Genomic DNA, 21,253 nt, shown 5'->3' on the forward strand with positions numbered 1-21,253 from the left:
AATGTCTAGCACCACCTATCGGTAGTCAAGTAAACATTGATTTTTGGTGACACATTTCCACTAAAGAAGTGATTTCCATAATTCATTTTTTTGACTCATGTGTACATATGAATACTTTATGATGACTATTGTATTTAAATGATGATGATAATCATAATTGTTGAATTTTTCTAAGTTACAGTTTGTATTATTCAGTTCACAATTCCCTAAAAGCAGCACATGCAGTGACAGTCTACTTATCAAAAGTAAAACGAAAAACGTAGAGATTCTAGAGTACAAGGAAGAAACAATAACATGACATCTTCACATTTTGCTTTGTATATTTTTCTTGAAATACATATATTCACTCATAACACAAAATAATCTCACTATGCACTCACTATGTCTTTTGAAACAGCCTTTGGATTTCCCCCCCTGACTTCAAAGAATTTGAAATAATAGTTATTTAAATTCAATTCCTTATCTGTGTTAAGAACAGATGGGCCACAAATTGTGCTGAAACAACTGGATTTCCACATGCAAAAGGATATAAATAAAGTTGAACTCTACTTCACACTATAATAACAAAGACTCAAATATGGTATATACATACAATAGAAGAGTAGGGATAAACCTTGAAAGCATTATGCTAGGTGACATAAACCAAATGCAAAAAGACAAATGATTCTACTTTTAGAAGGTAGCCAAATTCATGGACTGGAAGTAAAATGATGGTTGCCAGAGGCTGGGGGAAGGAGAATTGGGGTGTTGTTTAACTGCTATAGAGTTTCAGTTTTGCAAGATGTAGAGATCTGGGTATTAGTTGCACTACAATGTCAATGTTCTTAACACTACTGAACTATTAAACACTACTGAACACTTAAACATGGTTAAAATGGTAAATTTTGTTACACGCATTTTATTACAATTTTAAAAATTAAATAAAATTCTAAGAAATGGAACATAAATATAAGAGCTAAAATGGTAAAATTCATAAAAGAAAACATAGGTGTAAATCTTCATAATCTTGAGTTAGGCCATTGTTTCTTAGATATGACACCAAAAACACAAGCAACCAATAAAAAATTGAACAAAATAGACTTCATCAAAATTAAACTTTTGTGCTCCCAAAGACTCCATCAAGAGAGTGAAAGGACAACCTGGGAGGAAACATTTGCAAATCATGTATCTGATAAAGCACTTGTACAAGAATATAAAAGGAATTCTTACACTCAATAATAAAAAGACACCCCATTTTCAAAATGGGCATAATAGACATTTCTCCAAGGAAGATACACAAATTACCAATAAGCACATGAAAGATGCCATTCGGGAAATGCACGTCAAAATAACAATGAGATACCATTCTTACCCATTAGGAAGGCCATAATAAAAAGATTGGTAATAACAAGTATCGGCAAGGATGTGAATAAGTTGAACCTATTGCTGGTAGGATTTTAAAATGGTGCAGCCACTTTGAAAAACAGTCTGGCAGTTTCTCAAATGGTGAAACATAAAGTTACCTTATATGGTCTAACAATTCTACCCCAGTAGAACTGAAAATACGAGTCAGCACAAAAACCTGTATACAAATGTTCATAGCTGTATTATTCACAACAGCTAAAAAAGTAGAATCAAACCAAATGTCTATCAACTGATGAACAGATAAGTAAAATGTGGCATCACCGCACAATGGAATATTATTCAGTCAGAGAAAGAAGTGAAGTACTGATACCTGCTACAACATGGACGAACCTTGAAAACATCTTGCTAACGAGAGGAGCCAGTCATAAACGATCATACAGTGTGTGATTTCATTTATACAAAATTGGCAAAACTACAGAGACAGAATGCAGAGCAGTGATTTCCTAGGGCTATGGAGGTCTCGGAGGAAATGAGGAGCGACTGCTAAAGATTTCTTTTGGAGGTGATGAAAACATTTTAAAATTGATTGTGGTTATAGTTGCAGATATCTGTGAATATACTGAAAGCCATTGACTTGTACACTTTAAAAGGGTGAATTGTATGGTAAGTAAAATACATCTCAAAAAGAGCTATAGTAAAAAAAGAGCAGATGGATCACTGTCATTAACTTGTGACATTGATTAAAGTAAAGGTTTAGAATGGGTCAAACTAGAAAGAGAAATTGATGAACACTCTTAATGGTATTAAGGTATATAAAATGATTAAAGTTTAGATTTAATGAATGTGAGGTTACTATAGTGTTTTATAGATTGAACATTTATTTTGGCATAGTAAATAATTTCTACTAAAATTGAAAATAGACACATTGTTCTTGTCATTCTTTATCTCCCATACTCATTTTTTTTTTTACAAGGAACATGAATAAGTTTCTTAAATCTAGAAACTATCCCCCAGCTATGACTACCATCCCTCTTCCTGGGATTGTCTTTGCTATATGTTAATTACCTAAATACACAAGCTGTTATTTTCATTCAGAATGTGAAAAATACCCCTAGGTAAACTCATTTAAAAAGTGACTCCTTCTGCATTAGAAGTTTAAAATATCCCGAAGGCAAGAAGGCTTCACCATGCTTAGGTCTTCAGAACCAACCAGGTGAGAATTTCCTCAACTGCTTGGTAAAAATTCTATTCATGGACATTACCATAAACCAACCCCAGCCCGAGGTGATTTTTATGCATAATAGAATATGGAGGGTTAGAAATATTCTACCTCCCAAATTCTCATTGCCACGTGGAGAATTATAGAATTCCAGAATGTGAAAACTGAGAGGCACCAGAGTCATCTTGTGCAACCTCAAATTTATTGAAGAAGAAACAAGACGATTAGTCCAAAGCCATACAGCTAATTTGTGCTCAGTTGTGGCAGAATTAGGTTGATTTAGTACCACTGAATTACATGTGACATCCATACACCATTAGATGGAACCTTGAATCTTAATTGTAAATATAAGGAGGGTGATCTAGAGAAAAAAGGAGTGAAATAGTATATGAGAAAGGGGTCACTGCAGAGATGATTTTTTAAAATTTTCTTTGCCACAGCTGTTCTATATTCACCCACATGAATTTGAAGTTCAGTGTTTAGTCTCTAAGAAGATTTCATGCTATCTCTTAAAATATTATGAATGTATGTTAAGTAAGAAAGCTTACTTACTTCTGTATTTGTAGAGTTGACTATATCTCCTTTACTTGTTGGGTGCTTGTGGCTCCCTATTAAGAATTTTCTAAATGTTGAGGTTTTTCAACAAAACAATTCCACAAGATAGTTGCCACCCTCCCTCGCTCCCTCCCTCCCTCCCTCCTCCCTCCCCTCTCTCTTTTTCTCTCTCCCCCCATCTCCACCTCCCCACTCCCTTCCTTCTGCTGGCTCTGGAAATTGGCCAGCAAGGTTATTTATGGCTCTTAGTTCACAACACACCTTAATAATAAACAGGAGCAGTTTCCCTTTGTTTTCAAATTTCAACAGTACAGTAGTTAAAAATTGGCTCCTTTCAGAAAACTCTTTCTCCAAGTCTAATGTGCTATGCCATGTGTATACATGATTAACCAGTACAATACGTACAGCAAAGAAACCAGGTGAGAGATTTATTGATTCTGGCTGAAACAAATTGAAAAGTAACCTTGAACACTTTGTGAAGTCCATAATGAGTTCCACAAATCAACTTTGGAGCCAGTTTAGCATGTCCATTTAGTTGAGGCAAAGAGCCTGTGTTTGATCTAACTTAATAAACTAATCCCAGTGTAAAAAAGTAGGTCAAAATGATGACATTCTAAAATTCAAAGTTGGTTGTTGGTTTTTTACCAAGAGAAATGCATTTATTTCAAATAGGTTAATGATTTGGTAAAAGATGTTATTTTGTTAGATATTTGGGGGGGGTACCTTTTACTATGATAGATTGTGGGATGAATAAATGTACCCATTTCAGAGCTGATTCCAAGTAAACTAATGAGTTGGTCCTTCCAGAAAGTTTCTGTTGAGTCAAAATTTAATTTGGGACCCTGAAGAAGACCATAGAATTATTTAGTGTAGTTGATCTTATCAAACAGAATTCTGTTCTACTGGTATTCCCCTATTTGAGCTAAATAAGTTATCTGACAGTATTAAGAGGTTATTGTCTTCTGAAATTAAGTGTAAGATTTAAAAAAAATCAGAATAATCAGAACAGTATAAAGAACAATAATTATGTGACCCTCCTCCACCAATTAACTTTTTGAAATTAGAAATGGAGAGAATGTCTGTATATAAGCACATACAAATAATTAGATAGTAGAGGCATAATTTTAAACTCAAATTATTTGTTGTTGATGTTTTCTGTTGGTTAGTTTGTTTTGTTTGGGAACCATAAAAGGAATCTGTCTTTCCTTGCATCTTAAATTATATTAATAATGTTTTCTGTTTATGCCAAGAATTATCTGATTCTATAGAAGTAAATAATTCCATTTTTATGGGAAGATCAAATTAGGTTCAAGTGGATAAAAGGTAAATCATCCATTTGGTCATCCATATATCTGATTCCTTAATGAAGCTGCAGGCCCTCTTTTTCTGGCCAAAAATGAAAATGACTAAGATCTCCAAAGTGTAGGATAATAAAAGAACCAAAAATAAGTAAAAGTTCTTTCTGACTACAATAAACTACTTGTTTTGGTAGGGGAAAAACACACCACAGATTTCAAAACTGAATAGTAAGCCCTTGGTTTTGCTTACCAGTAGGATTTATTTTCTCTTCCAACAAAGGTTTTCATACAGAAAACTTGCCACAATCAATTTTAGAAAAATATTTCTCTTCGAGACGGGAAGAACAAGTAAGATGTTTAAACAGCAGCTGGGAAAAGCATTTGCTAGCCCTCAGGCTGGTAGAATGATGCGGACATCACCCACCCCGGTGAAGCCTTGCTTTACAATGAATCAACAGTGTTCTTGCACCCAAGCAGAATTCTCTAGCAATTTCCACATTATGGCATGTTGCCACAGAAACTCGTGCTTAAATTTGAAAACATTCTGGTTAGTACACAGTTCAATTTGTGGGGAAAAAACGATTCTTTGTAATTTTGAGTCCTCAGGCACCTAAAGAAAGCACAGAACTGATGATGTGCCTTTTAAACCATCTGTAAAGTTATTTACTTTCATATGTAAAAAGATGAAATATTCATTACTGATGATAATTTCCTCCTACACGAATATTTTTCAAGCTCACTTAAGCCCCAACCTTACTTAGTATCATTGAACATTAAGCAAAATTTTTCTGAAATGTTTCATCAAGTCCCAAAATGAATAAGTGAGAGAGAATACCTGTTAAAAATACTTCAAAATACACATTAGAAAACAAAGGAGGGTTATATGTTAAAATTTCTTCCCAGTCCTACAATCACACAAGTGTCATTTTTAACTTGATCAAGGTAAACTTACCTTTCTTTTAAAAAAATTCATCAGTATTCCTGCTACAAACCTTAATTGCCATTTAAACTTAATAAGGCTGAGAGAGAGGCTGAAAACTCATTTTACCCATTCCAGCCAGGAAGGTGGAAAGAAAGGAAATATCTCACTTAGGATTCTAAAGTAGATTTGTATAATGCTTTAAACAGAAGCTCTTTCAAAAGTATCCATGAATTCAAGTTGAAAATAAAACATAAAACAGTAGACAAAGTTTAAAATCAAACTTGCAGATGTTAAAATTATCTTATGACTAATCATAAATCAATTTGTTTATGTGCTAACACATTTTCCAATTAACTACTCTGGCGAGATGATAATCCACTTACTGTTAATGTGGAAATGCACCTGAGTGGGGTAGGGAGAGGGAGAGGGAATGATATCCTGATTGCTGTTATCTAAACTAACTGCACCTTCCAACCAGTTTTTAATTTCAAACAAACTTTTGATATCTGTTTTTCCTAGATTCTCTCTATTTTTTTAAATAATAGCTTTAATGAGATTTCATTTACATACTGTATAATTCACCCATTTAAGTGTACAATTCAGTGGTTTTTAGTAAACTTAGAGTTGTGCAATTATCACTACAATCAAGTTTATACCATTTTCATCAACCCCAAAAGTAATCCCATACCTTTTAGCTATCACTCCACCCCTGCTCCTCTATACCCACCACATCCCGAAGCAACCAATAATCTATATTCTGTCTATAGGTTTACCTGTTCTAGACATTGCATATAAATGAAATCATGCAATTTGTTGCCCTTGGTGACTGCTTTTTTCACTTAGCACAATGTGTTTTCAAGGTTTAATGTCTAATTAAAAACAACAACTTTCATTTGGGAATGATTTCAAACTTACCAAAGGGTTACTAAAATAAAAATAGTACAAAAAAAACTACACATCCCTCATCTATATTCATCTACTGTTAATGAAATGTTGAGATGTTTTCAATGTCTTTGTTACTGCAATAATAAATATTTTTTAAAAAATTAATTTATATAATAAATGATATGCTTATAAATAATTTGAATTGCCATTTTGAATCTTAAAGTTACTTGAAACCCAGGGGTTAATTCAGTGGTAGATATATATTTGATATAGGCCAGCTGATTTTTTATATGCGCCCAACAATGCATGAAATTTTAAGAGCTAGCAACTTAAGTGAGATAAAATAAACAAGCACCCAGGAAACAGTACTTAAGAAGGCCAAGAAGACACCAAGTGTTTTTCTATCATTCTTATTAAATTGGAACTAAAATCAATTAGTAGTTATTAAGCACCTTATGTCCCAAAATGGTATAAAGAGGAATACGACAGGAGGTCAATTTGAAAAAAAATAACCAACTACAATATACTGTGGCCTGAACTGTTAACAAAAGTTATTAAAAATAGCTATTAAATGCATAAATAATTCTTTCTGGGAGGAAGGCACTACAGCAATTACAGAAGCAGATGTACCTCAAGAAAGCTTTGAATCATAATTTTTGCCCTTTGGTGAAAGGCATTAAAGATGGCCCAGGCTAAATCTGTTTTGTGAAAAAAAATAAATAAATGATAAGATGAAGTAAGATCATTTCCTCTGGGGGGAAAAAATTTTTTTAAACAAATCATCAGAGGCTAACAACCTAAGATATCTTTTTACTCGTTTGCTTTGCCAACTGTTAAGCCATTGACGCCAATTCAACACCAATAGGAATCCCCAATTTGCGGTCCAGTGAAGAAGGAAACTTAATTCAGTGCAAAACAGCTAGAATGTGATACTGCGTGACTATGAGAACAGCACAGCTGTGGAAGAGCTCAGTGTTTCAGCTCAATCATGATACAGCACAGCTGTGGCACAGCAGGGCTGGGAGGTGGCCTGCGGTCCAGGCAGCTCTCTAGCTAGACAGCTCTGCTCTGCTCTGGAGAGATGCCTTCAGTGTTTTAGCTCCAGCCTCCAAAAGGCAATCTTTCAATCCTTGGTGAACAGGGTACGTGCACCCCCTGAGCCAGAGGGGAGCTATTTATAGACAGAGAAGTTGCTACTACATCCCTTAGCCACCCCCCCCCCCCACACACACACAAACACCGTGGCCCTGACTGGGGCATCCTCATGCAAATGAGGACTCCAAATCTTCACAGTTTCATTGGTCCAAAAAGCACTGTCCTGATGGGTCAGAAGGGGCTCTGATCCTCAGTGCAGATGCTAAGGGTGTGGGGAGATAGCTGCACAACCCTGATTGGATGGGGAAAGTCTCAGTCCCACAGGCTGAAATACAATGACAGGAACTCAGGAATGGCTCAGACAGCAGGAGCCCAGCACAGGTAGGCAGTTCAGCGCAGGCTTCGCCCTGAAGTGTGGTTTGCATGAGGCCCCTGTTGAGAAATGGCTGCTAGGCTCTGCTTTTAAATTGGAGCTCAGCCACCAGGAGCCCTTCTTGGTAGGTATTTCCTTTCTCAGGGTCCACAGCTTTTTAGGAATAATAGCATTCAGGGTACTCTAAATTTAAACTGGCATACATTACAGTTTTCCTCTGTGTTCCAACAATTCTATTGTTTATCATTAACAATTTACTCCTTTTAATGTGTTAAAGCAATGTTTTCCAGGATCATCAAGATGTTTGTAATACAGATTCCCAAGGCCCTCTCCCAATGGAGTAGAATCTCTGTTGGGAGGAGTCTGGGAAACTGGAGCATGCTCTCCTAGGAGTTTATGATAATAAACTAAATTTAGGATGCTGTGTTACCATATTTGTTATCCAAACTTAGTCTATGGACATAGAAAGTATCACTGCAAAAATACTGAAAATCACATTGTCCTAAGTTCAAGCCAGGCTGGGATGTTCATAGTAACTTAAGGAAACTGGAGTACTCCAAGTAGTGGAGTAATAATACAGTGGTTAATAGGAAGGTGATAGAATCAGGCTTTTTGCATGAATGAAGCCATGTTAACAGTGTGGAACAGTAGAAAAAGCATAAATTGTGGAATCAAAGATTCCAATCCTTCCTAGATTTGTGACTCTAGTGAGTCATTTCATCTTTCTGAACTTCATTATCCTCCTGTGAAAAAAGTAGACCGTAAAAATATCTAACTAGTAGCATTATTTTGAAGATTAAATTGAAGTACATGTATAAAAATACTTTGTGAGGGACTGTATAAATATTAATTATTAGATTTTCCAAAACTACAAATCACTTTCAAAATTCGTATCTTTGAAAAGCAATACCAACTTTTTAAAAACCAACATACCACTTTAAATGTACTGTGCAAGTTCATTATATCTGAAAATAAATCTACAAAGGAAATCATTTTTCTCCTTGGTGTGTTACTCCATGTTTTAGCAGTTTGACAGTGTCACAATTTTAGATCTCCTTACAGAAAGCTCTTGCTCTAAAAGAATTGAAGGCATTTGCTGATGCCCGACTTAAAAGAAATCCCACGGCTGTGTGAAATAGTAAAAGAAAATAATTTAAAGAGCATTTGAATAAGGTTATTTGAAACCAAGAAAGCTATTTATAAAGAAATTTAAAACTGAGGGGGTGACTGGACCATTTCAACATCTCTGAAAGTGTGGCAAATTGCGATCTAGAATGAAAGACATTGTGGGTAAACAGTTTAAGTATATGCCTCGAAAATACAACTCTCATCAATTTACAATTTAAAACCCTCTGTCTGAAGAAAAGCCTTACTATGCTAGTAATATATAAGTAATTAAAAAAATCAATATTTTCTTATATGGAAATATTTCCCATATATAGAAATTTGCAACCACAGCTCTTTGTTAATGATGATGATAACAAAAGGAAAATGGGAATTAAAAGAATTTTTGACGGCCAGAATTCCAGGAGTACTTACAAAGTTAGAAGTTAGCATGAGTTGGGGGATGGTGTGAGGAGAGTTTGGCCAAAAAGCCTGATCTCATTAGAAAGACAAAAGGCACCCGGAGTGAGCCCACCCCACCTACAGAAGCAGCACACTTAAACGGGTGTTGTCAGAGCGCTAAATGCTTTAGGTGAAGGAGCCCCTGAACTATTAGAAAGTTCACTTCATTTTCTCTGCTGGTAAAAATGGAGTGTGGGAGTACCTGAGGTTAATGATATAGGTTTCAATTTTTGGCAGCGAAAGAAAGAATTCAAATCCATGACTTAAAAGCTGGTGATTGGAAGATAAGGTTAATCTGAGGTCCGATCCTCTTTGCCACCAAGGTGCTTTGCAATCCTTTCCCCTCTTCTCCACCGTCACCAAATCCCAGCAGAGGAACTGAACGCATTCCCATCTCCACGCACCACGGAGGCGGAGGCCCGCAGGGTCTGCTCCTGGCGCAAATAAGCTCGTATTTCAGCAACAAATACTGTCAACAAATGGCTTACTGTTGATTGAGTGCTTGTTAATGGTAGAAGTTTTCATCTAATATCACTGTTATGACCAGTTTGATATCTCCTTTAAAATAATAATAATAATAACAACGACTAGGAGCCTAAAATATCAAAATGAGAAAAGGGCTGCTGGTCTTTCAGCGAGAGGCTGAGACCTAGGGCCTGTGCCCTGAGGGGTGGGCCTGCCACCTGTCTGTGCCTGGCCTGCAGGGAGGTAGAGAAACTGCAAATGCAAGTAAACTGGTTGGAACTTTGGTAGCAATTGGAGAGTAATTTGATGCCTGCTGAACCTTATCATAAAAAATGGAAGCTTGTATTTTGCATAAAATACAAAAAAATTATTTTACTTTTCTAGCAATTTGAGGTCGTTTTTCGTTGTTGTATTTTAAAAGTTGTAATATGTGACAGATTGGAAATAAAGGAAAAATCTGATCTTTCCCCATAGTTTGAGAAGCCCTGCTTTACAGAACATTCATTTTCATCAGCATTTCAATTTATCATTTAGGAGTAATTTTCTCCCTAAAAATAGTGACCTGGGCATAGAGGGGGTGGGTAAGGGGCAAGGGCGCCTGCCCTCAGATCTCCCCGTTGTTTGCCATGGGCGTAGGGATCTTTCTTAGTCAACCTGCAGGTGGCTTGACAGAGATTCCTTCTTCCCAGCTCCCGGCTCCAGGTGATAGCTGGGGTCTCATCCCCTCAGCAAACACCTTCAAAGAGCTGGCGGTAGATATGAAGTGGGCAGGAAGATTGGCTCTTTCCAAACAGAGGGAGATTGCGGAGGGAGAGTAGGTGAAAATCATATTCTTAATCACAAACAAACACAATTAACTGGCAACTGGATTAAGCTATCTAATCAGTCAAAATTATTTAGAGGCTCTTATAAGCATGGCCCTTCTTTTGGAAGGTCTCAGTTACTCAGTGAGATAATAGTCTGTTAATGAAACACATGTCCATAGGGAGCATTCCTCCTCTTAAAGTGACATAATGAAGCTGCAATAAAAGCAATAGAAGACCTAAGGGAGGGAAGGGCTTTTTTTTTTCTTCTAAAGAAGACACAAAAATGCATAGTAAACAACTAACCAGCAGTCAAAGTGTTTTGGAGACATAGGGGAAATTCTTTAATGATCTTAGTCTCAGGCAATCTTTGTTCATTCAACTATTCTGCTGAGCTCCCATGAAGTAACAATCACTAACTGTTCTGGGCACAGGGATACAGCAACACGCATCACAGAAAATGTCTCAGGAAGCTAGCATTTTAACGGGGAGAGGGCTAGACAATAAACAAATCTAAAATATGATGAGAGCTTTAAGAAATTATAAAGCAGCTGAGAGACCAGAGTGTGATAAGTTTGTCAGGGAGGTGGCAGACATTAGCTATTTTAGGTAGGATGGACTTTCAGCATAGGTGTCATTGAATGAGGGAGCTAACCATAAAAAATATTGGTGACCTTGTTGCCATGCAGAAGAAAGGGAACATAGGCTTTGAAGGGAAAAGAGCTTGGCGTGTTTTAGGAACAGACAGAGGCCAGTTGGTGAGAATATAGCATTGGAGACAAAGAATAGTGAGAGATGGGAGTGGAGAAATAGAAAACAGGCAGTTTATGTGGGAGCATATGGATAGGATATTTGCATATGATTGAACTAGAATTGGTGATTCTACGTTATGCATGTGCATCAGAAATGTTCACTTTTAAAATATAGTCAAATCAAATGCTAGGCAAAAGTGTTGAATTTATTTACATTAAGCCCTGACCTGGTAGCTCAGTTGGTTAGAGCGTCATCCCTGCTGCACCAAGGTTTCAGGTTCCATCCCTGGTCAGGGCACTTACAAGAATCCCAAAGAATGCATAAATAAGTGAAACAACAAATCCACCTTTCTCTCTCTCCCCCCCCCCTAAAATCAATTAAAATTTTTTAAGTATTTACATTAATTATCTTTATAGATATCTATCATAATTAACTTGTTAAATAGAATAAAATAATTATCGGCAAAATCAAATTAGCATAGACCCTTCAAATATTGAAGACTCAATCTGCTCAAAAATTAAAGCTTCAATTTGAACAACTGTACTAAAACCAAATTGATATGTTAGATCCATTTTGTAAGTTTTACTGCATACAATGACCCAACCAGTTAATGCATACATATCTGATTAATATTTGTTAAATCATTCATGCTTACAGTCTTGGCTTAACCAGAGGCTGCTCCTTCTAGCTCTGGGATGTTTTATCATCACATTTTCTGTGGAAAGGACTCAATATGATTTTTCTCCTTTCATTTTCTAAAGAGAGAAGATTTACCAAGGAGAGAAGAGCCTGTGATGTGACCTAGGCTGTCTACTGCAGCTGAACTTGTACCTGCTCACAGTCAGGGTTGCAGAGGCTGCCAGCAGTGCATCTCCTGAGCTACTTGGAGAGACAGAAGTCCTGGAAGATGCAGTTCAGGTAGGAGCTGAGCCTCCTTTGGTTAGGGACAACATTAGAAATTTCTGTGCCAAGGGTCCTTCATTCATCTCTACCCATCGCTGTCTTTGTTTAATTCCTCCAAATCCCAGCAGGTCCTTCTTTAGCTATAGACATGGCATGGAAAGAAATTCAAAACAAGACCCACTACAGTTACCAGCAAGGGTAAGCAAGTGGTCCAAGCAAGCAAGTCACCAATAACAAAGGCTGCCTACCTCCAGGGCTATCATGAGAATCAGGCAAGTTAATGTTAGTGAAACTGCTTTGTAAACTGTACTCTATGATTGTGAAGAAATTAATACTACAGATTCTGGCATTTAAAAATCTCCAAAGATAGAAATTTGATTATGCATTATATCCACATGCAAAATTTTCCAAGATTTTTGGCCTGGACTGCCATGTTGAATGAGTTCAGAAAAGCAATAGGACTTAATCCTCAGAAGAGGTGGGATTTCAGGTGCTTAATGATTGGAGACTGAACTCCTGGTGAAGGAGAGGGTGAGAGAGAAAGTGCAGGCCTTGAGTCAGATGACCACATGGCCTGCACAGATGTATCTGCGATGAAAATTGAGTCTTTGCTGTGGTTTATAGAGATAATTCTTAGTGCCTTGCCTTGAGGGAGATGACCATATGACTCAATCAAAAAGGACAACTGTTATAGTGTCCATAAGCATTTATTAAATACCAATGGATATATAAGATGAAATGAACCAAAGACACTGTTGCTGTTAAAGAGAATTGACAAAGTTGTTGGCAAGATCCAAGAAATGGACAGAGAGGAAAATTTGGGTTAACAGGGCTCAACTGAAGTAGACCGCAAAGGAATCCAGCAAGGATTCCAAACATTTTCTCTCCCGTTTAGAAAATTTGGAAGCCAACTCAGGTACGGTTTTAAACTCTGATATGCTTGTGGCTAAAGCGGCACAGAGCTGTCGGGAGTGGTCTGTCCTATGATCTATTAACTTTGATCACTTCCATGATCACAGAATGCACACCTTGCCCTAACCAACCACCTGGCAAAACCCAGCCCTGCTGACTTGGGAAACTTGGCAAGCCGGAGTTCTGGGGGTGGAAAGGCAACCTATTACTTCTACTAGAAAAAAATATCTCAAAGCGCTTGACCTACTGATGTCAGCCTCACCTTTACATGCCAGAAAAAAAAAAAATTATGGAAGAACAGGCCCTTAGAACCCCCCCAGCTGGAAGTGAACAAATCAGGGAGGAAGACAAATGGCATTCACTGCATTGTACATTCCTCCGAGGCAGGGCCGTGTCTGCTCTCCTTTGGGTGGGAGTGCAAGTGGCCGCGCTGCTGATAAGAGGCTGTCTGGTCAGTTGAGGATATAACTCTACAAGGAAAGCCTGGGCCTCTTCTAGGGCACACACAGGCACACACACACACACAGGTGCACACACACAGGCGCACACACACACACAGGCGCACACACACACGCAGGCGCACACACACACACAGGCACACACACAGGCACACACAGGCACACACACACAGGCACACACAGGCACACACACAGGCACACGCACAGGCACACACAGGCACACACACACAGGCACACACACAGGCACACACACAGGCACACACACAGGCACACACACAGGCACACACAGGCACACACACACAGGCACACACAGGCACACACACAGGCACACGCACAGGCACACACAGGCACACACACACAGGCACACACACAGGCACACACACAGGGACACACAGGCACACACACAGGCACACACAGGCACACACAAGCACACACACACAGGCACACACAGGCACACACAGGCACACACACACAGACACACACAGGCACACACAGGCACACACACAGGCACACACACAGGCACACACAGGCACACACAAGCACACAGGCACACACAGGCACACACAGGCACACACAGGCACACACACACAGGCACACACACACAGGCACACACAGGCACACACACACAGGCACACACAGGCACACACACACAGGCACACACACACAGGCACACACAGGCACACACACAGGCACACAGGCACACACAGGCACACACACACAGGCACACACAGGCACACACACAGGCACACACAGGCACACACACAGGCACACAGGCACACACAGGCACACACACACAGGCACACACAGGCACACACACAGGCACACACACAGGCACACACACAGGCACACACAGGCACACACACAGGCACACACAGGCACACACACAGGCACACACAGACACACACACAAGCACACACACACAGGCACACACAGGCACACACACACAGGCACACAGGCACACACAGGCGCACACACACAGGCACACACAGGCACACACAGGCACACACAGGCACACACACACACAGGCACACACAGGCACACACAGGCACACACACACAGGCACACACACAGGCACACACACAGGCACACACAGGCACACACACAGGCACACACACAGGCACACACACAGGCACACATAGGCACACACACACAGGCACACACACACAGGCACACACACACACACCCCTGACGTTCCCTAAACCAGAAAATAAATCAAGGGCAGAGCCCACGCTTCACACACTTCAGCCCGGGCCCGCGGCGCGGGGAGGGCGTCTCGGAAGGCGCGGGCGCGCGGCTCCGCGCGGGGAAGTGGGCCGGGAGCAGCACGTTTCCTGCTTGGCCTGCGCAAACCCCGGGCGGGGCCAGGCGGGAACAGGGGTACGGTCGCGCCGTTGCCCGCCGCCAGGGCGGGGCTGGGCGGCCGGGAGGGGTCGGTGAACGGCGGAGGGATGTGGGCGGTGAGGCCGGCGAGGCCCGACCCCTGGACGCGCGCCTCTCACCCTCCCTCGGAACCAGTGTCCCCAAAGCCCCTCTAGACGAGACCCTTTTTCGGGCCCCGCTGGAGAAGCCGCTGCAGCAGAGGGGCAGGGCCCGGGCGCGAGGTGCGGGGTCGAGGGGTTCGGGCCAGCAGGGGCTTCCCCGGGTGGGGCGCAGAGCCGCATGGGCCGCGGCGGCGCGCGGGTGGTCGCTATCTGGCGGCCACTCCTTCCTCCCCGCCTCTTCCATTCCGCCCGCGACCTTCGACCTCGCATCGCGGACCCACCGAGGACTGGCCCAAGGACAGGGAGGAGACGCCAGCGGCATCCCGAGGCGCAGCGCCGCCACCCAGCCGGCGTCGGGCCGCGCCACCCTACCTGAGAGGTGCGGGCCCCGGCCCCGCTGCGCCGCACCCGGCTGGGCTCCCGAGGCCGCCGCGGGCGCGCGGCTTATAAGTGCAAAGGCCTGATTGTTGTTCTTTGTCCAAAGGACACCATTGTTTATTCATCGGCCGGCCGCCCGGGCATTTCCCCGGGGCTCGCGGCGCGCACCGCCCTCCCCGCCCCCTCGGACTCGCCCTTCGGGGCCAACCCGCCAACGGCTGGGTGCCCGCGGCCTTCCGTGGGGACTGTGCGTCCTCCGTCTGACTCCGGCTTCCTGAGCATCGAAAACACAACAGCCTGCAGGAAGCCGCCCAGCCTTTGCCAGGTCTCTCGGGGGCCCGGGAGAAGCGCGGTTTTGAGTCCGGGTCTGAGCCACAGCTCGTCACCTACCCGGGTGATTTCTGCAATTTCTGCGCTTGCTGGCCAAGGTCCCAAGTGGTAACGGGCACAGTTTCTTGCTGCGCTAGTCGCTCCCTCACCCCTCCTTTGGAGCCCCAGGCCGGGCCTGGGGACCTTGGGTGCGATTAGTAGCCAGGAGCCCAGAGATCCTGGGCTGTGCCGTGTGAATGCACCCGGCCGCCCGCGCGAGCCGGTGGGCAAGGCTCCTGCTCGCCAAAGTTGCTTGAATCACCCCCGCCCCCGCCGCCGCCCGTAAATCTCTCGTGTTGAGAAAAGCAAGGCTTGCAGGAAGCCACTCCGGATGTTTGCTGCGTTTCATGTGGCATTTGTGGCTGGCTCCGATAACGTCCCAAGCTCCACTTCCAACACCGCATTTAGTAAAGAGACGGAAATGCAGGAGTCCACACGCTGGGACCAGTTTGCGGGGCTGCAGGCCCCCAACACCCTCCCCCCTCCCTAAGTAGGTGACAGATGAATGCTCACTAGAAGAAATTAGGTGTAGGTAACGGCATGTAACAGGGACTGATCTTGAGGAGCTATCACCATGCCTTCCTGGTAACTAAAAGTCGATTCCTGCTTTATGACAACCTGGGGAAATGCTGTAAGAAGTAGGGGAGGGGTGCTGAAGTCTGGAGTTCCAGCTGCAAGGATGCCGGGCTCCCACCTGGCTTCTCTATGACCTTCCCCAACAAAAATCAGCAGTGAGTCAGTCTTCGGGCACAAGTGCAAATCATAGTGGGTAACCCCGGGGTTTTCTTCCCCATCGGTTTCTCCATGCTCTTGGCGCTTCTCGGTGCTAAGCGGTGGGGGCCAGACCCTGAGGCTGAAGGAAGCACATAGGGGCAAACGCGTGCATACAGTTTTTGGATTCACACTTAGATTGTGCTTTCTATTTTATTTTATTTTTTACGGAATTAGTCAAGTAGATTAAACAGATAAAATGGATTCTGGAATGGGCATTGTTTTTTGTTAATGTTTAATCTTTATTCTAAGAAAATACCTATTAATTCACAAAAACCTTTGCGCTATTAGAAAATTCTGCATCTTTGAAAAGACGTTTGTTACTACCTAGAAAAGTTAGAGAAGATCTCCAAGAAAATACCAAAGGAGCGAGGCACTAGGGGATTAATTTGTTCTCTCTCTAAATTTTCAGGGGGAAAAAAATTTAAGCATTAAAGGAAAGGACATAATCAGTTAAATTTGTTTCAGATCAACTGATCCAGCACCACCCATCACCTCCCTAAGATTTCCTTAAGCAGGTTAAATCTTTTTCTTGTCTGAACAGGAGAGATCTAGGAACTAGAACCACTTTCTCAGTTTGTCCCCGGAATGAAAACTGGTTGCTACAGGTCGGGGTTGGGGGTAGCCAGCACTGCACAGGTCCTCACACGGTTAAAGCTGGCTTACAACAAGCGTGGAGGACTTTTTTGGAGACCTGGCCATGTCAGAGGAACTGAAGGCCAGCAGCTCCCAAAGCTCTGCGTTTCTTTATTTTTATGGATGTTGCTAATAAGCAGGCTTGACAGATCACTTTGTCGTTGTAATATCACACAAAAAGCTGCAGCATTGACTTCCCAGATCCCGGATGTAAGCCCTAGTTTTTCATCACCCCTTCACAGTAAACAAAGAATATCTGTTCTCGAGATTGGATGCCTTGATTTATTTACGTTATCTATTTATGTAAAGACGTCTGCCTTCGTTGCCTTAGAAAACGACACGAACACAGAAACACAACTTAGTGGTAGAGAGCTCCAAGTCTGAAGGCAGACTACCAAAGAGGAACTCCACCACCCAATGCTGTGATTTCGGGCAAGTTCCTTAACCTCTCTGTGCCTGTTTCCGCTCCTGTAAGAGAAACGTCTACCTCCTGGGGTATAAGGCTAATTTGCTGTTTGGACGGCGCTAAGAACAGCGCGTGACGTGTTGTGCCACATACGAGTGCCACATAAGGACTTGATAAAAATTCCACTGAAAAGTTTTCTTAGATTTAAACACAAGAGTGATAGTCATCCAGATTTTCATTTCAGTCTGAAGAAGCATATCGGAATCCCTAACATCTGCCAGAATAACCTCAAACTGACCCTAAGCACTAGTTATTTTGCTGCTCAAAAGGATTGTTCTCTTTCCTTTAATAGACGGGCATTTAGATAAACATGACTGCGGTTTTAGATTTCAGGGCTAAGCCTTGCCTACTTTACGGAACACATACGAGAAGACGTTATGTTTACTGTATATATTCATTAACAAATTTTCAGCGGTTGGTTCTTGTTATGCACAAAGGTTTTTACTTCTCTAGAATGGTGGGCTATTGGCTAGAGAAGGTCATTCCATATTTAACCTTGCTTTAGAAATTAGAATTTACCTCGGGATAGCATTTTGAATACAATACACCAAGCAGTTGGGTCCTTGGGGAAAGAACCTACTTTATTTATTATCAACAGTGTCTACTTCACTCGACAGAACACATTTGAAGAAGAGACCTGTGTGGTTCCTCGGTGGAAGCCAGGTCGCCCACCGCTGGAACACCCTGAGCTCCTGTAATAAAGAGTGGACGCTTAGTGTGCTGATCCAAACTACCGTGCCCCATTCTACCCAGCAGTCCAGGAGGTTTTTCAGGAGAACCCCCTTCCCGATCGGAGAGGACTTGGCGCCAGAGCCCGGCTCTAGCCAGTGTTCCCGCGGGCAGGTGTAGCTTTGGATGCGGGGCTGGGGAGGGGAAAAGGGCGGGCGTGGGGTTTAGCTGGGACCGGGGACTCGGACGGGCACTGGGCGTGGGCCTAACGACTCAGGGCCGGCCCGCCCCCGCTGCTCTCTATTGGCCGCGGCGGTGCAGAAAAGGCCCCGAGGCCCAGGGGTGTCCGCAGTGTCACTGGGCTGGCGGGGGCGCTGGCTGCGCGCTGGGCTGGGACTGGCCTGGGACTCCCGTGGCGGGCTCGGGCCCGAGGAACTCCCACAGCCCGCGGGGCATCGCCCTCGCTCGCTCCCCACCTCCTCCCCCCGCACCGGGGGAGGCGGCGTGTCTGGCCGAGGGTTGTGGGGCGCGGGGCAGGGCTGGAGCGCCATGAGCAGCCCGGATGCGGGGTACGCCAGTGACGACCAGAGCCAGAGCCGGAGCGCGCTGCCCGCGGTGATGGCCGGGCTGGGCCCCTGCCCGTGGGCCGAGTCGCTGAGTCCTCTCGGGGACATGAAGGTGAAGGGCGAGGCGGCGGCGAGCAGCGGGGCGCCGTCGGGGGCCGCGGGCCGGGGCAAGGGCGAGTCTCGGATTCGGCGGCCGATGAACGCCTTCATGGTGTGGGCGAAAGACGAGCGCAAGCGCCTGGCGCAGCAGAACCCGGACCTGCACAACGCCGAGCTGAGCAAGATGCTGGGTGAGTGCGGGCTCGGCCCCGGGGAGTGCGCGCCGCGCGCCCGCCGGCGTGAACCTAGAAGGGTGCGCGCGGGGGCTGCTGCCGCCGCCACCCTCCTTCCTCCCGCGCTCCTGGCCCTCGGGGCTCTCCAAACGCGCGCTCAGCCTCGGCCCCCGGTGCCGGAATTACTTGGGTGGCGGGAGCGCGGGTTCAGGGGCTCCGGGGAGGCGGCTTCCCTTGCCTCCCGGGGGTGGCGAGGGCACCCCTGGGGTGGACTTAGGTTGGTCCTTTTCCGGGTAGGAGGCTTTTTCAGTTCTTCCGACGAGCGGCAGTGGATGAGCCGGGAAGCCGCTCCCAGGAGGCTCAAAGCGGGGAGCGATGCCCTTAGACGACCCTAGATCTCTCGCATCCCCCAAGCGCTCGGGTTCCACTCCGCCCCCCAGTCCCATACTTTCGCTTTTTAACTCGACCCCTAAACCCCCCTCCCCGAGTTGCACTATTCAGGGTCGCAGGGGGAGAGGCGTGGGGCCGGGGAGCGGGAGCTCGGAGAGTAAGCCCCGCGCCCCTCTCCCCCTCCCCGCGACCGCGCAGGCAAGTCGTGGAAAGCGCTGACGCTGGCGGAGAAGCGGCCCTTCGTGGAGGAGGCGGAGCGGCTGCGCGTGCAGCACATGCAGGACCACCCCAACTACAAGTACCGGCCGCGGCGGCGCAAGCAGGTGAAGCGGCTGAAGCGGGTGGAGGGCGGCTTCCTGCACGGCCTCGCCGAGCCGCCGGCGGCCGCGCTGGGCCCCGAGGGCGGCCGCGTGGCCATGGACGGCCTGGGCCTGCCCTACCCCGACCAGGGCTTCCCTGCGGGCCCGCCGCTGCTGCCCCCGCACATGGGCGGCCACTACCGCGACTGCCAGGGCCTGGGAGCGCCCGCGCTCGACGGCTACCCGCTACCCACGCCCGACACGTCGCCCCTGGACGGCGTGGACCCGGACCCCGCCTTCTTCGCCGCGCCCTTGCCCGGGGACTGTCCTGCGGCGGGTCCCTACAGCTACGCGCAGGCCTCGGACTACGGGGGGCCCCCGGAGCCGCCCGCCGGCCCTATGCACCCCAGGCTCGGTCCGGAACCCACGGGCCCCGCGATGCCGGGCCTCCTGGCGCCCCCCAGCGCCCTCCACATGTACTACGGCGCGATGGGCTCGCCCGCGGCCGGCGGCGGGCGCGGCTTCCCGGTGCAGCCGCAGCAGCACCCGGCGGGCCCCGGGCAGCCGTCGCCCCCTCCGGAGGCGCTGTCCTGCCGGGACGGTGCGGACCCCAGCCAGCCCGCCGAGCTCCTCGGGGAGGTGGACCGCACGGAGTTTGAACAGTATCTGCACTACGTGTGCAAGCCCGAGATGGGCCTCCCTTACCAGGGGCACGACTCGAGCGTGAGCGTCCCCGACGGCCACGGGGCCATCTCCTCCGTGGTGTCCGACGCCAGCTCCGCGGTGTATTACTGCAGCTATCCTGACGTTTGACGGCCCCGCCTCGACGCGGCCTGCGGGCCAGAAGCGCAAACAGTGTTACACGCTTCCCGGAGGAGCTAAGGAAATCCTTGGCCTCACGTTGTGTTTTGTTTTGTTTTTAAGTTGCCTTGGCATATAATTTATGGTAATTTATTTTGTCTGACACTTGAACAGTTGGGGGGAGAAAAATGTGAGGTCGTGTTAAGATTTGTTCAGATACTTGTTTCCCACAGCGTCGTCTTTGCCAAAACCCCGTTTCCAAGTTCAAGTTGACCAGTTTTCAAAGTCCCAGAACGACTTGTTCCACTTCCTGAAAATTTATTGATCAAAAAAATTTTTGTCTCGGGTGTCATTTTTCAATCTTAAAAAAAAATAAAATAAAATCTGGACTCCTACTTTTTTATTTTGCTAGTGCCTCTGTGACAGACGCCATTTCTTGAGACCAGCGTTAACTATTTTTAATGGTGACATTTAGCACGTAGTTACTGTAAATTACTCTTAAGAGTCGACATAACTGACTTCAAAGAGAAGCCCTAGAAATGAACGTTAGGACATCCAGATCTGATGTAATTGTTTTTGCTAAGAAAAGAACCCTCCCCAAATA

The 21,253-nt window shown here is 45.0% G+C and overlaps 1 protein-coding gene across 1 annotated transcript; it reads left to right on the top strand.

Moving 5' to 3' along the window:
* The first annotated feature begins 18,675 nt into the window (after positions 1–18,675).
* Positions 18,676–21,038, top strand: SOX17 (SRY-box transcription factor 17). The gene is made up of 2 exons (XM_081116740.1): positions 18,676–19,177; positions 19,748–21,038. Exons 1-2 carry the CDS (start codon positions 18,871–18,873, stop codon positions 20,659–20,661), a joined length of 1,221 nt encoding a protein of 406 aa, XP_080972866.1. The 5' UTR covers positions 18,676–18,870; the 3' UTR covers positions 20,662–21,038.
* Positions 21,039–21,253: the final 215 nt, after the last annotated feature.

The sequence above is a fragment of the Miniopterus schreibersii genome (genome assembly GCF_964146895.1).
Source record: "Miniopterus schreibersii genome assembly, chromosome: 17".
NCBI lineage: Eukaryota > Metazoa > Chordata > Mammalia > Chiroptera > Miniopteridae > Miniopterus > Miniopterus schreibersii.